At 35.8% G+C, this 16,396-nt stretch overlaps 2 protein-coding genes and 1 long non-coding RNA gene across 6 annotated transcripts; 2 read left to right on the top strand and 1 right to left on the bottom strand.

Annotated features, from left to right (window-relative positions):
- Positions 1 to 3,410: 3,410 nt before the first annotated feature.
- On the bottom strand, positions 3,411 to 6,142 carry LOC116403866. 3 transcript variants are annotated; one of them, XR_004216776.1, is made up of 4 exons: positions 4,641 to 6,127; positions 3,890 to 3,951; positions 3,723 to 3,795; positions 3,411 to 3,644 (listed from the first exon to the last, which is right to left on the bottom strand). It is a non-coding gene; the product is annotated as an uncharacterized LOC116403866 (long non-coding RNA). The 3 variants fall into 3 exon arrangements; XR_004216777.1 differs by having other exon boundaries at positions 3,411 to 3,951; positions 4,641 to 5,129; positions 5,965 to 6,142; XR_004216775.1 differs by having other exon boundaries at positions 3,411 to 3,951.
- A 125-nt stretch (positions 6,143 to 6,267) lies between these two features.
- Positions 6,268 to 8,708, top strand: LOC101211419 (protein NRT1/ PTR FAMILY 5.10). Of its 2 annotated transcripts, none has more exons than XM_011657823.2 (4): positions 6,268 to 6,511; positions 6,637 to 6,854; positions 6,938 to 7,449; positions 7,756 to 8,708. In XM_011657823.2, exons 1-4 carry the CDS (start codon positions 6,397 to 6,399, stop codon positions 8,558 to 8,560), a joined length of 1,650 nt encoding a protein of 549 aa, XP_011656125.1. In that variant the 5' UTR covers positions 6,268 to 6,396; the 3' UTR covers positions 8,561 to 8,708. The 2 variants fall into 2 exon arrangements, with proteins under 2 accessions (XP_011656125.1, XP_031741542.1); XM_031885682.1 differs by having other exon boundaries at positions 6,353 to 6,491.
- A 144-nt stretch (positions 8,709 to 8,852) lies between these two features.
- LOC105435629 lies at positions 8,853 to 15,374 on the top strand. Its single transcript, XM_011657822.2, has 7 exons — positions 8,853 to 9,713; positions 9,784 to 10,001; positions 10,119 to 10,666; positions 10,809 to 11,613; positions 12,635 to 13,060; positions 13,466 to 14,016; positions 14,449 to 15,374. The coding sequence occupies exons 1-7, from the start codon at positions 9,581 to 9,583 to the stop codon at positions 15,275 to 15,277; spliced, it is 3,510 nt and encodes a 1,169-aa protein (XP_011656124.2). The 5' UTR covers positions 8,853 to 9,580; the 3' UTR covers positions 15,278 to 15,374.
- Positions 15,375 to 16,396: the final 1,022 nt, after the last annotated feature.

Here is a 16,396-nt window from a genome sequence, read left to right as displayed (position 1 = left end):
TTTTATATCTTTTTAGGTTCAAATTAAATCTCTAATTCTACTTCCCAAACTTTTAAATCAAAAACCTTTTTTCATCCCATTTTATTAATTCCTTAACAAAATCATTCACATCATTTCTTTCAATTATCTTATTACTTAAGTCCATAAATAATCAATATATTATTTTCTTTTATAAATCTTTTATACTAAGTCATAATCTATACATTTATTTGCAAACTAATTTTGCACTTTCTTTTCTCTAAACCTCAAATCTTTCATCTTCCTTCCATCCACTTTCCACTCTTTTTTTTTCAAATTATAACCTTAAACCAAATCAACACAAATTAGAATAAGAAATAAAATAAAACACATATATTAGCGTTCACATATGTGATGAGATAAAATAAAAAATAAAATAATTACAACTCATATAAGTATAAGGCGAGCCTTTCCAAACGGAGACTATATCATTTATACTTTTTTTTTCTATAATGATTCGAAAATCATTTAGATTATATTGTTTTATAGTATAGATATTAAATATATGAATTTTAAAAATGTGAAATAAATAATTTTTGTGTTTGGATGGAATTATTAATGTTTAGAAATTTTGGTGTTCAATTCAAGGATTTAGAGAAAAAAAATTAAATAGTTATTTGACTAAATGTTAGAGATCAATTAAGTTTAGCATAAATAAATTTATTGTTATATTAATTAATCGTTGAACGGAAGATCAAGCATCTTCTTTCTTTATATGTAATTATCGTACTTGAATAGTCAAAATATTATTGTTTTATACAAATGACAAAATTATAATGTGTTGTACAATAACATAAAATGAGGAAAATTTAAACATTTGACTTCTAAAGATGTAAGTCATTGTTTACTTTGGCTACAATGAACTTTCATCTAAGTGGAACGTGTGAATGTAACATGCATACAAAAAAGGTATGTAGTTTAGACCTTCTTGTTACATTATATATGATCAATTCGAGTTAGCGTTAATTATGCATGTATGTTAACGAGGAAAGAATGTGATCAAAGTCTCACATTTGTTAGATAAATGACGATCATGAATATATAAAGTGACAACTAATGTTATTGAGACATTTTGAAAATCTAAATAAAAAAGTGAAAAGACAATTTTTTTTTATCATAAAGTCATTTGCATCATAAAATTTCTACAATGTGTCTGCTTACAATTTTTAAAAGTTTTTCTCATACACAAGTTTAATTGGTTAATTGCATGTCAAAAAGTATTTCCATTCCTATATAAGAAAACTACTAACCATTTTGAAAAATCATTTCAATCCTATATTTAAAAACACTTTCATTGGCCAAGTTTTTTTGTTTTTATTTTTGTTTTTTTCATATATGATCATTTGAGTCGGCCTTTAAAGCTAGTTATGGGAGATGATCAATTGAGTTGGTAGTCGGAGTTGGTCTCTATAAGTGATTGTTGAAGTTAGACCCTGAAGTTGGTAGTAGCACATGTTGCTATAGGAATCTTCGACCATTAATAAAAGAAAACAACAACTGAAATGTCAAAATAGAAACTTATTAACCATTGAGTTGGATAACTCGCTCTTTTTGAGACGTTTCATTACCACCTCGTCCAAAGGATAAAAAAATAAAATATATATATATATGTGGTCAGTGTCAAACATAAATATAAATTATTTATATTTTTTATAAAACAAAAATTTTGTAACAAGGAAAGAGAAAAATGATTTGTTGTGATAAAAGGAGATTGAGAAGAGATCCTTTTATAGGCCACCAGGTCGAACATATGGTTTGCAGATGTCCCCATAAGGGGTGAGATCCACGGAACATACGTTATAACAACCTTATTTTGAAACGTGGAAGGTTAATTTTTAACAAAAAAAAAAAAAAATCATTTTCTTCCTATCACCAAGCACTTGTCTATCTTCTCACCCTTACTTCTTGGGTTCATCAACAACGGAATTAGATATTAGAGGCCAAAGGTGATTTTCATTGGAGGTAATCCTTATGAAGCATGTAACTAGAGTGAGGTGATAAAGTTGGTTGCTAGAGGTAGCCAGTAAAGTTGGTCATAGAGCATGTAGTTAGACCCTTGGTCGTGGATGGTTATCAATAGGACAGGGAAATATTAAAGCGAGGGAGAATAAAATTTGTTGATACAACATAAATGGTAAAATTAAATTAAAATGAAGTTATTTAATATAGACTTACGAAATTGAGATAGTAGACATTGAATTGAGTTAAAAACCTAATTGAAGTCAGGTTATGGCCTAAGAAAATGTAAATCAATCTATTTTATAACATAGACTTAGTTTTATTTAAAAATAGTTGAAAAATACAATATGGTATAAAGGTAGGGGTATTTTTGTCAGGTGGTTAGATGAATGCCGAGTCTACGGTCTACAAATCTATCTGGTTGCTGCCCCCACTGCCCAAGCAAAGCTGTAGTTTGTTGTTTCTCTGCTGTCGCTTTCTCTTTATTTTGAATTTTTATATAAACCACCATGATAAATTAGGCTGTTCTTCTTCTTCTTTTTTCTTTTTTTTTAATGAAAATAAAGTAAACGCATTACAAAAGCATTATAATATAATTTGAACTTTAAAATTTTAGATTACGTGCTGGAATGAGTTTAAAGGACATAGAGGAAAAATTCATTAATATCATGAATATGACATATAGTCTTATGATGGAGAATTAAAATAATTTATTACAGATGTATTTAAATGATTGAGTTAAGCAATTCTAACCAAACTCTATTAATTGTAGACACGTCTTTATGTTTATCTTTAGAGGTGTATCAGCTTTTTGGATTTTTTTACGGATTACCTATTTATTCCTTCTGCTTATATCATCATACTGTGAAATTCCCCAAAATATCCTCCCTTAACCCTCATCCACTCTCAACCCTTCTCTCCCTGATCTCCGCAAGACCTACCTCTAAACTCCATTGAACATCGTCATGATCATCCGCGATTTCTGCCTCTCTCCACATCGCCCACTCTTCCACTCCCCAACAGCTTAGGCTGCATGCGTTTCTCCACGCACGCTCCTTGCTCCGCTTCACTTTTACCCTCGGTACAAAAAAGCCTCTACTTCTTCTACTCATCTAATCTGCAAACCTCATTACATTGAAATCTTTTGATTTCTTCAAATTTTCACCGTTACCGCCTCTATTTTTATTTGCTGTTGGGAATTTTAAGATTTGTTGCCGATGGGGGAAAAAAAAATCAAATTAGAAAAGGATAAAAAATATCCAAATTAAAAACTCCAACTTGGTGTAGACTACATGATGGCAAAGAAAAAAGAAAAAACTTATGCTGTAACTTGCTGCTGTCGAGGGGAGGAAGATCGTGGAAGAAAGATATTGAAGAAAACCGAGAGAATTGAGGGATGAAAGTTGAGAAATCAAAGGACGATACAAAGACAATGGTTTAAAAATGTAAGGCCAAATTTCATTTCATTTTAACCTCTCAAAATAGACTATCCGTACAAAAAGAAAAAAAACCTCATTTTTCAACCTTCATTACAACTCTCTCAAAATATTTACAATGCATAAAATAATTATTCACGTAACATTAAAGTTGATCGAGCGTCAACAATATATGGTTTATCATTTACTCTGTTCATTCGATCTTCTCTTATTCTCTGTCATCATGTTCAACTATAAAAAACGAAATACATTAATAGGATAACTAATTATATCTTACATATTATCATTAATTGTAGGAGACGTGCTTACATATTTTAGTATAACTCTCGTGGTTGGATTATTTTCATCTATATTTGAAAGTCATCACTTGTCAACTAGGTTCCTTTAACCAGTAAGGTTTTAGCAAAAAGAAATAATAATTAATTGTAGCATTTTGGAAAGCGTGGACCTGACATTCATATTATTTAGGGCATTACCTTGGTCTTTTGTGGTCGTTTTTGGTTCTGTCAAAGGAAGTTGAATTCAATGAAGATTGGTCCTATGCATATTTTAGTATTTTTCAATGATTAGTTACGAGTATTATAAGAAGAGTACAAGGTTATATGTAGTCCTTTGGATACACAAATACAATATAATTCAACATTACGTCTTATCGTTCTAAAGAATGCGTAGGTAAACTACAAGTTCAACAAACAAAATTATTCTAACATCGCAACTAAACTACACATTAGTTGGTTCAGTATGTCAAATACAGTGTAATTTGTAAATTCTTTATAATTCAAATACACAATTCTTAGAAGTTACAGGTTCTTGATGATAACAAGCCTATGTCATTGTTACACTGTAATTCACCACAATCATATTCAATATATTTCAGAATACATGGAGTCATAGACAACAGATATTCACAAATAATCTAAAATACAAAACAATGCAAAAATATCAGTAAGTGAAACAAAACAATGGAACAAGATCTTTAAAGTTAACTACACTTCAAATTATCTCACTCCATAACACATAACACTCCAAACATAATATACAAATACATTGTAATTCACATCAATCAGATTCAATAGAATCTAGAATGGATGGGATCATAGACAACATATATTCACAAATATAGTGTAATTACCCCCAAATACAATGTATTCGATATCAAATAGCAACCACATATCATGTTTTCTACGTATACATAATTCATGCATACAAAGTATATATCACACGTACCTCAGTTTTTTCTTATGTCATTTGTGCTTTCCCTTTCCATCTTTTATCCTCTTTCGCCTTTTCTTCCTTGTTAGCACTCTTAACCTATGTTATAAAAAGGAAATTGATAGCAAATTTCCATATATCTTTTACATTTATCATATGTTATGGAATGTTGCATTCTTTCCCTTTGTTGTATCCTTTTTTCTTTTTTTATTCTCTACTGATTTTTCATTTCTTCGTTGTTTCTTTCGTCCCTACACTACATTCTCCTTTCGCATCTGTCTCACCTTGTCCTTCTTCATCTTCATCTTGTTCTTCTTGTTTATCTTGTTCACTTCGTGTTCAACAAGATTTGTTGGGTAAAGGTTATGTTATGAATTTACTAAATATAGTACATTTGATTAATTGAAGTACAACAACGGAGACAACACACCTTCTCTTCATTCTCTTTGCTTCTTTCTCTTCTTCTTCATGTTTCTTCCTTCTCATAAATTGCCTTTTTGAAACCTACACAGTCCCCAACTTAAAAAATTTCACTGTATTCATTAGAAAACAAGTTTTAATAAGACAGTTCACCAAACTCTTTATCCTATGTTTTTTCTTCATAGCAGTATTTTCATTTGGAGGTTCATTCCTCCCCTCTTTATTGAAGTGTTTTGACTTTCATGCTTGCTTCCCGACCCCTCAACCATTGGATGTCTTGGTCTCTATTGTAAGTATTCATACAAGAAGTTATCAACATTTACAACTTTTGTGTAATTGAAATTTTTTTACATTAATACCTCATCAAAAGAACTTGACAAATATTCAACCTTCTTTGTTAATTAATATCTCATCAGAAGAACTTGACAGATATTCAACCTTCTTTGTTAATGGTTTTTTGGAACAGTGATTCCAATAGCTGGTAATCTATAGTTGGTCTTGTTCTTCCCTTCCTCCTCCACTTATTTTCATTTTTAATTTTGCTAAAAATTATAAAAACAATAAACTTTATAAATATAAAACAAATTCTAGTTGTTGTTCCTGTTGTTCCTAAAATCAAGGGGATATCTTTTGATATATTGTTTCTGTAGTTTAAAAGAATAAATAAATAATTTATATCCATATCTATATACAACCTATAATTAAAAACGAAAAAATATTATACCCTTTACATTTTTGTTTGTGACCTTGACAAAATTTCACAGATCAACTTGAATGTGTTTCGTGAACAATTTTCAGTTAATATTGTTGTACATGCCACAATTTAAAAAGAAGTATAATGGTGTTCGTAAGAATTAAGGTTCAAACAAATGAAGAAAGAACTGCGAAAATAAACATTTGTGTTGATGAAGAAGCTCACCTGAATCTTGATGAAGAAGATAGTCGGCCAGAAGAAAATTCCTTGATTTGTGTGCCGAATGTATTAAGACTTTGAAGAATTTCAAAAGTATTGTTGCGGCCTTCTTTTCCTCAACGTTTGAATGCCTGCATATGATTTGAAGAAATATGAAATATATGGAGAGACCAATAACGTGCACGATTTGAAGAAATATGAAACAAGTGTAGAGATTATATAGAGTTTGAGGATGGTAGGTGTTAATTTTTGGTTTTTAGCCGTACTTTTAAATTCGAGTCGGGGCTAGAGGCAACTTGCCATCGATGGGATGACAAGAAGTCAAAGTCAAATCTCACACGTTACATACGGTTGGATTTAAGTAAAGATCGTATCTCTTTATCTTCCACGTCCCATCCAACTCCATTTCTTCTTCCACTGTTTCTCCTCCGATCAATAATGGAGCTGCCAACTCCACTACTCAGCCAGACTGTGGAGGGCGCCGTGGATTTCAAAGGTCGGCCAGTCCTCCGATTCTGCTCTGGTGGTTGGAGGTCCGCCTCTTTCATGATAGGTTTCTATATTATTAATTTGTACTATTACATTTATTTTACCCACCAAAACTCAATTCCCAGTTCCCAGTTCCCAGTTCCCAGTTCCCACTCACATCTATATATATATATTCTCCATTTGATTTAGGGGTAGAGGTGGCAGAGAGATTTGCTTACTACGGAATCGGCTCCAACCTCATAACTTATCTGACCGGCCCACTCGGCCAGTCTGTGGCCACCGCCGCCGAGACTGTTAACATCTGGTCAGGCATCTCCATGCTACTCACTCTCCTCGGAGCCTTTCTCGCCGATTCCTTCTTCGGACGATATCGCACCATTCTTTTTTCTTCTGCAATTTACGTCTTGGTCTCTCTTTCTGTTCCTTCTTTTTCTTTCCATCTCAATTTGAAGATGATCCTACTCCTGATCCTCTTCAAAATTCCTTTCAGGGACTGTCACTCCTATCTTTCTCTGCTATGCTTCCTACAACCTCCTCCCAGAACTCCCAGTTTCAGCTTCTCTTGTTCTTCGTCTCCCTCTATTTAATAGGGATCGGGCAAGGTGGGCACAAGCCTTGCGTACAGGCTTTTGGAGCTGATCAATTTGACGCCCTACACCCTCAAGAGGCAAAATCCAAAAGCTCCTTCTTCAATTGGTGGTTTTTTGGTATCTGCGCTGGCACCTTTGTAGCCATTTTGCTGGTAACCTATACAGAGGAGAACCTTAGTTGGAGTTTGGGATTTGGAATTCCTTGTATTATGATGATCATTGCATCGTTTTTGTTTCTATTTGGGACCAACACGTATCGTTATAGTATCAAAATATATGCTCAGACCCCATTTCTGAGAATCGGCCGAGTATTTGTGTCTGCAATCAGGAATTGTAGAGCTTCTTCTACAGTCATCTTTGATGAAGAAGGAGATGGTCCAGATTTGTCACAACAGAATGCTGGACAGTTCAGGTAAGAACATTAAAAAATCCTTGCCCTATATGAAGTAATTACAATTTAGTCTATCATATTTATTTAATTTTTTGAACTTTAGATCATGGTTCTATTTTTCTCTGGTTGTCATTACAGCTATTGAAATGCTAACATAGGTTAGAGGTCATAGTGACTTGACTTCAGTAATTAGAGATTTCATTAATTCAATAAAAAACTTCAGTTGCTCTCAACTAATGGAAATGAAATGGGTGGTGTGCAAGTTAATCCAATTGCATAATTACCAACATACAGTGTTAACAATCGATGGATCCTCAAATTTGGCAGATTTCTTAACAAAGCTTGCATTGTGCCAAAGGATTCCGACAAACATGGAGTGATGTGCAGTGCCAGCGAGGTTGAAGAAGCAAAGGCAGTTCTTAGAATTTTTCCAGTATGGATTACAGTCCTTGTATTTGCTATTGTGTTTGCACAGGATTCTACATTCTTCACCAAACAAGGAGCTACAATAGATAGATCAATTCGATCAGGCTTTATCATTCCTGCTGCTGCACTAGATTCATTTGTTCCACTTTCGATTGTTATCTTTATTACCATCTATGATCTTTTATTTGTTCCTATAGCCAGAGCTTTTACAGGATTACAATCTGGTATCACAACACTGCAGCGTATAGGAACTGGGCTGGTTGTGTCTGCCTTTTCAATGTTGGTTGCAGCCATGGTTGAGAGGAAAAGATTAAGAGTTGCTGACGAACATGGTCTGGTTGATAGGCCTGACATAATAATTCCAATGAGCTTTTGGTGGCTAGTTCCGCAATATACCTTGTTTGGTTTGGCTGAGGTTTTTACATTGGTTGGTCTCCAAGAGTTTTTCTACGATCAAGTTCCAACAGATTTGAAAAGCATGGGTCTTGCCTTTTATACTAGCGTATTGGGCATGGGAAGCATTTTAAGTAGTCTTTTAGTTTCTTTTATTGATGAAGTAACTGGAGGCAGTGATCAGAATAGTTGGTTTTCCAACAATCTGAACAAGGCACATCTTGATTACTTTTACTTCCTATTGTCTGGGCTCAGTGTTGTAGCCTTTGTTGCTTTCCTGTTTGTTTCCAAATCTCATGTACACAGCAGGTAAAAAGGTACGACTGCAACAATTCTCATCTATTGTAAGCCTTGTATTATAATATTTACACTTGGCTATACATTTTATGTTGTATGAGACTTGATTAGGTCTGTTTGAACTGACTTTCTATGTGCTCAAAAATTCAATTCTTTTACTACCAGGAAAGTCTCTTTTTAATCTATTGAACAATATACATGAAGATCACATTTATCGTCCATAAACTTTCAGTTGATGCTGAGAACATCTTTGAATGGTTTGTCGAATGAATCTAATGAGGCCACAACCTCAATTTATTTATCAACAAAGGGAGAAGGCTTTGAGAGCTTCTCAATCTCCACAATTTGCAAAGTGAATTCTACTATAAGTCTGTTGACCCAACGAACAATATTCCTATGGGTCCACAAGATAAAACTAACCATTACTCTCTTTTAGCCTCTCTTATTCTTTCTAGTTTCTAGAGTAAACCTCGAGTCCCGGGGTCTTATCAGAATCTCTTAGAAGTCTCTGTTGCAGTCTTGCAGAACTTCATGTTATGCATGAGGTTAAGGAGAAAACCATGGTACATCTGGATAGAACTATGGGAATACTAATTCGTGCGAGGAATGGATGAGGCTAGTCGGCAATGCCTCATCAACAAAATTTTCTATTACGGCGAAGTCCATGATCGTACCTAAGGTTTCTCCTAAATTGGGTCTTTTGGGCTGATGGCTTTGTAATAGGTTATAATTCCAACCTCGTGTTTGGATTGATTTCGTTTGTAAGTCCTATTACATATTCTTCCCATCGTTATCAACCTAGGAAACAGCCAACATTCCCATCGAAATTACCATCAAACTAACTTAATAATTTGAATTTAGAGAAGCAAGATAAATGGTGGATAATATGAAGGGAAAAAGAAAAGAAAAAGTGTTACTGTTAGTGTCCACTATTTCTCCTTCCTTACAATCAACTTCGAAGTCGGACGGCTTTCTTCTTGGAGGTTCCATGTCCTTCTGAATTGGCAGCGTTACGGTGGTTGCTGCTCTTCCAACTATGGACCTCATCGACTCGATGGACCACGCAACTCCGCTGCTTACCGACATGGTTGACGGTGCCGTTGATTATAAAGGTCAACCTCTCCTCAGATCCTCCTCCGCCACTTGGAGATCCGCATCTTTCATCATAGGTGAACCAAATCTCTCTAATATATTATCCCTACTACCTCTTCGTCAATTCATTCTTGATTCTCATTTTAGGGATGGAGGTTGCTGAGAGATTTTCTTTCTACGGAATTGGCGCCAACCTCATAACCTACTTGACAGGCCCACTTGGCATTTCCGTCGTTGCGGCCGCCGAGATTGTCAATGTTTGGGCTGCCACCTCCATGCTCCTCACTCTCTTTGGAGCATTTCTTGCTGATTCCTTCTTCGGACGATACCGTACTATTGTTTTTGCATCTATTTCATACATCTTGGTCTCTACTCTCTCTCCCTCGTCATCATTTTCTTTTTTATTTCCAAATTAAACCGTCTTCTTTGGCTTCTGATTATGTTTTGATCCCCCCGTTCCCTTACTTGGGAATTTCGAACAGGGACTGGGGTTGTTGGTTCTGTCTACGCTACTTCCTACTCCAAGCTCCTCCATCTGCGCAATCCTCAATAAATTCACACCCTGTTCCTCTCCCAAGCTTCACCTCATTTTATTCTTCTTATCTCTGTGTCTAATTGGAATAGCACAGGGTGGGCACAGGCCCTGCGTCCAGGCTTTTGGAGCCGATCAGTTTGATCCCCAAAATCCCCAAGAGGCCAAATTCAAGAGCTCCTTCTTCAACTGGTGGTATTTTGGTGCGTGCTTTGGAATCGTAGCAGCCATTCCGACTGTATCATATGCGCAGGAAAATCTTAGTTGGGCTGTGGGATTTGGAATTCCTTGTGTTTCAATGCTCACTGGTTTCATTCTTTTTCTACTTGGGACCGAGACTTATCGATTTAATACCCTGAAGCAATCGGATAAGAGCCCGTTTTGGAGAATTGGTCGGGTGTTTCTGGCTTCTATTAGGAATTTGAGAGCTTCTGCCTCAACAATCACCTTTCAAGACGAGCAAACTGCCAAATATTTGTCTACTTCTCAACAATTCAAGTAAGAATATACATCCATTTTACCAATGAAAATGAAACTGAAAGTTCTTTGATGGCTTGAATCATGACGGTTCTGTCTTTTTCTTAGACAGAATGCATATAATGCCTACTGAGGATGCAAGTTTTCATGTTTGGTGTGACAGGTTTCTCAACAAAGCTTGTATTATTGTTCCCATTGATTCGAACCAAAATGCAATGACGTGTAGCGTCAGTGAGCTTGAAGAAGCAAAGGCAATTCTCAGAATTCTTATAATATGGGTTACAGTTGTTGTGTTCACCATTGCGTTCTCACAAGATGCCACCTTCTTCACCAAACAAGCAGCTACATTGGACAGATCAATCATGTCGGGTTTCATCATTCCTGCCGCTTCACTGGAAGCACTTATTTCTTTCACAATCGTTATCTTTATCGTGGTCTATGATCTTTTGTTTGTTCCCATTGCCAAAAAAGTTACAGGAAATCCGTCTGGCATAACGACATTGCAAAGAATAGGAACTGGGATGGTCATATCTACTATCTCTATGGCGGTGGCTTCTCTGGTTGAGAAAAAACGTTTGAAAACCGCACTCGATCATGGACTGGTTGATACACCTGAGATGACAATTCCAATGAGGTTCTGGTGGTTGGTTCCTCAATATGTGTTGAATGGTTTGGCTGATGTTTTTACGGTGGTTGGGCTTCAAGAGCTGTGCTACGATCAAGTTCCAAAGGATTTGAAAAGTGTTGGGCCTGCCATTTTTATCAGTATACTTGGTATGGGAAACATCTTAAGCAGCCTTTTGATATCGGTCATCGATACAGCAACTAAAGCCAATGGGCATCGCAGCTGGTTTTCTAACAATCTTAACAAAGCACATCTTGATTACTTTTACCTCTTATTGGCCGCCCTTAGTGTTTTTGGCTTCGTTGCCTTCCTTTTTGTTGCCAAATCCCACGTTTATAACAGCTGACTCAACTTATAATCTCTCTCATTATTAACAATTATTTTTCGGGTTAAATTTAAGTTTAATTCTTAACAATCGATGTTTGTGTCTAGCTGATGAACTTTCAAAATTGTCTACTGGATCCAATTCTGTAGTTAATAGATTCGAAAATAACTGTGTGAAACTTATATACTAAATTTTAAAAAACAGGACAGTTTAGAGTTTCTTTTTCATTTGTGTAAAGTTTAAGCCTAGAACTCTTTCTTAAGCAAGATTAAAAATCAAACAACGATCTATTGTTGATCAAACATCTAATCCAATAAGCATACGTATGATGAAAAACAGTATTATAAATTCAGCCCAAACAACTTTAAGTAAACATCCACATCCTAATTAATATGGATTCAATGTAACCAGAACTGAAAACAAAGTTATCCACCCATGTTCAAAGCATCTTTCAACAACAAGTTGTACAAATTACAAAAGAGAAAAGTAAGAGAAGAAAGAGTTAGCCATTGATCTCGATCTGTTGCCAAGCACTGCATCAACATCTTTCACTGGGTCTATCTACTATCAATGTCGATGTTTTAAGCTTCAAAACTCTCTATGAATAGCAGCCTTCCAGTCGTTTTCCCTTGATAAAAGGACAAAACACTGATCAAATAGATGAATAACCCACAATCGAAGCTTTGTGGTTTAAAATCTATGTCAAAGAAGAGCATACATGAACCCCATTAAGCAATAAAACTAAGGAAATTCTAAGCTTTTATAATAATTAGTGTAAGATGAAGAAAACAGATGAGTAAATGATAAAAGAATGTATAATGATTAAATTTAAAGTAGTGCTATGGTTAAGAAGAGAATCAAGGGAAAGCATGCAGAATGCAGAAGGGGATAATACAAGATAATAACTAGTAGGTGTAGGTGTAGGTGCAGGTGTAGGTGCAGGTGCAGGTGTAGGTGTAGGATAGGAAGAAGGATATTTAGAAATCAACGTTGGAATTTCCGAAACAAGCATGCAGTGAGACATGTATAGGAAGAATAGGAAATGAAGGAAGAGTATGGTGGACACGAGGGCTTCACCCAACTGTCCGTCTCTGCTTCTAATAAATTACGACGGGGATGGATGAGTTTCATTTCAAATTTCGATTCCCAATTCCCGTATATGGATGATTCGCTGATCTTAAACGACGCTGCCCCGGACAACCGACGATCACAGTCGGGAGGGTGGAGAGCGGCGGGGGTGATAATTGGGGTTGAAATTGCGGAGCGGTTCGCATTCTTCGGGATAAGCACCAATCTGGTAAGCTACTTGACGGTGGAGATGGGACAGTCCATGGCCGACGCGGCCCAGAATGTAAATCTGTGGGTTGGAACCGCTTCTTTGCTCCCACTGCTTGCCGCCTCTTTCGCCGATTCCTTCCTCGGACGCTACCTTACAATTATCCTCGCCTCCGCTCTTTACATCCTGGTTCCTTTTCTTTTCTTCATTCTTTTAAACACTTGTATGATTTAGTTTACATATTTACATTTCTCCCAATTCTCATAATTTATCAAGTGTATGAAACTAGATGTAACGATATTTTTTAACAAAGTTTAGTAGTGACTTTGAAACTTTTGAACGTCAAAGACAAAAATTTAGGACATTTTTTTCTTCTTATTTTAGCATACTTTGAAGCCTTTAGTTAATTTTTATCTTATAGCGATTTTTATAGTTAATTTTTATCTTATAGCGATTTAGCTTTATAATTTATAAATAAATGTGACCTTCACTTAGTTAATGATACTTTCACAATACAAATTTTAATTCACTAACTTAGGGACGTTATAATTAATGTAAGTTGAAGCACTAAATAATGAGTGATTTGATATGCAGGGACTTGGCCTGCTCACACTCTCAGCTATACTTGCTTCACCAAGCAGTTTCCAGGGTTCTGGCTCTGCTGCCTCGGGAGCTTCATCTCGGCCTGTTCTCCATGTCTTGTTCTTCTTCACTTCTTTGTACTTGGTTGCATTTGCACAAGGTGGTCACAAGCCTTGTCTTCAGGCATTTGGTTGTGATCAATTTGATGGAGAAGATCCTCAAGAATGCATAGCCAAATGCTCCTTCTTCAACTGGTGGTACTTTTCCACTACTCTTGGATCCTTCATTGCTCTCATCATTTTAAGCTATATTCAAGATAATCTCGGTTGGGGTCTGGGCTTCGGCATTCCCTGCATCTCCTCCTTAGTTGCCCTCCTCGTCTTCTTACTTGGAACTCACACTTATCGGTTCGGTAAGATAGCTAACGATGAAGAGAAACCATTCATGAGAATTGGTCGGGTTTTTTTCAATGCGGCTCGAAACTGGAGAACAAAATCTTCGGAGATTGATATTTTAGAGGAAGGTCAAGACGCAATGCTTTATCAAAGATCTGGACAATTGAGGTAAGCTAATTAACTGAGATTTGTGTTTCATCTATTGCTGTTGATTAAGCACTGTTTCCCCACTTTTATTTCATAAATCTTTTTTTTTTGTTTACAGTTAAAATGTTTCTTAATCTATTTTTATAATTTTATTTCAATTCCCAAAACAGAGAGTTGAGATAAAGCACTAACATGGTCTAGGAAGCAGCAATTCTATATTTGTCTATTCCATGTCTCTTATGTATAATGCTAGGAAGCAGCAACGTAATATATATATATATATATATTATATATATTTCTATATTGATTATTTATATTTTACTCGTACGAGTGACCTTTATATTTTGCTTATTATGAATGTTCGAATAAGATCTGGATTTACCTATTGGACATGTGAATTTTCAATATGGAAGTGTAGCTCTACCCGCAACTCACCCAGCTTTAAGCTGATAGGTTCCTTAACAAGGCTTTGGTTGCTCCAATGGACTCCGATGAAGATGGGAATACGTGTAACATAGTCGAGGTTGAGGAAGCAAAGGGCATCCTAAGGCTCATCCCCATTTGGATAGCAAGTTTGAGTTATGCCATCGTTTTATCACAATGTTCAACCTTCTTCGTCAAGCAAGGTGCCACCATGGACAGATCAATCACACCAAGCTTCAAAATACCCGCTGCTACAATCCAATGCTTTGGCTGCATTGCTGTTGTGTTCTTTGTTCCGATCTATGACCGACTTCTGGTTCCAATAGCGAGAATATTCACCCTCAAACCCTCTGGAATCTCAATGCTCCAAAGAATTGGAGTTGGGATGTTCATATCCACTCTTTCAATGGTGGTGGCCGCTCTTGTTGAAGTGAAAAGGCTAGCAGTCGCTCGAGCACATGGGTTAACTCAAAACCCAAACTCTACAATTCCTATCACCATCTGGTGGCTAACTCCTCAGCTCCTCCTCCTGGGAGTTTCGAGCGTTTTCACAATGGTAGGTTTGCAGGAGTTCTTCTATGACCAAGTTTCGAGCGAGGTAAAGAGTGTGGGACTTGCACTATATCTGAGCATCTTTGGCGTCGGGAATTTACTTAGCGGTATTCTTGTATCCGTCATAGAAGATGCAACTGGGGGAGACGATGGAAGAGGTGGGTGGTTTGCTAACAACATAAACACGGCGCATCTTGATTACTTCTATTGGCTTCTTGCTGGCATTGGTAAGGTAGGATTACTTGCATATATGTATTTTGCTAACTCCTATGTATATAAATACAATGTAGAAAGATCAACGGTTTAATCCTCATCTCCATCAAAACGTGGCTCCTATATTTTTTAACTCAAAAATTAATGATCACATGAACACAAAAATAACCCTAAACTTATCCTTTCAAGTACTTTTTTCGGTTTACCTTGGCTTAAAAGAAAGTACACATCATCCTTTCTTATTTATACATTTTAATTTTCTTCAAGCAAAGAGCATTTCATATTCCTGAAACTGTTATACATGGATGTTATAACCCAACCCAATGCCTATTTTTGTGATGTTTTTTTACATGTTAGAGTTAGAATTCATATTTATGAGTTTAATTTTTTAAATTAAATTAAATGTTTCCAGTCACGAGGTTTGATTGACCCCAAGAACGAAGTAGTAGTTTTACTCCATTACAAGCATGCACAATGAAGTACCATTTTGTAAAGGACTGAAGGGCTATTTTTCTTGTGGTTAGAGCCTCTAATCTCAACATGATTTCTTGGACTTTAACAAACACCAAATCAAAGTAATGAGATGGGACAATTTTGAATGTGAAGTTAGATATTTGAAAAAAGAGGAAGGAAAAGAGAGAATGAAAAAGAATAATATTTATGGATAGGAAGCACCAAAAGGGAATGAAAGTGGAGACCCAAATAAAAAGGCAAAAGCTTTGTGGTGGCAATGAATGTTTGATATGCTATGCTTTCCTTCTTTGCCCTCCTCCTTAATTTTACCTCAAACAAACACACAAACATTTCTAATTTTATTGGAAAGACAAGAAAGTACACTCAATCTTAACCAAAAAGCAATCAATTCTCAACCTTTCCACGCGCCCTTTCTTCTCAACTGTATTGCACTGCCTTTCCTCATTCATTACATTTTTATTTCATCTGATCTCTTTACCTCTCCATCACCAACAAATCTAGCATTTAGGAGAAGCAAAAAATTGATCACTTTTTTTCTTTTTTGTCCTTCCTCAAACTCCTTGCATACCATAATCTTTACTGCTCTTTGGCATAAACACAATCTTCTGATTTCTTATGGTCACGGTAATATCGATTATGATCCTGTTTTGTGGGCTTTAATTTTCATGTTGACTTGTTCCTCCCCTAGGAACGTGTAAATCAAATTTTGAGGGATGATAAAGTGGGTATAGATGCTATT

Source organism: Cucumis sativus, chromosome 5 (assembly GCF_000004075.3).
Source record: "Cucumis sativus cultivar 9930 chromosome 5, Cucumber_9930_V3, whole genome shotgun sequence".
In the NCBI taxonomy this organism is placed as follows: domain Eukaryota; kingdom Viridiplantae; phylum Streptophyta; class Magnoliopsida; order Cucurbitales; family Cucurbitaceae; genus Cucumis; species Cucumis sativus.
The sequence above is the reverse complement of the archived record's forward strand: the minus strand, read 5'-3'. Positions and strand labels throughout refer to the sequence as shown.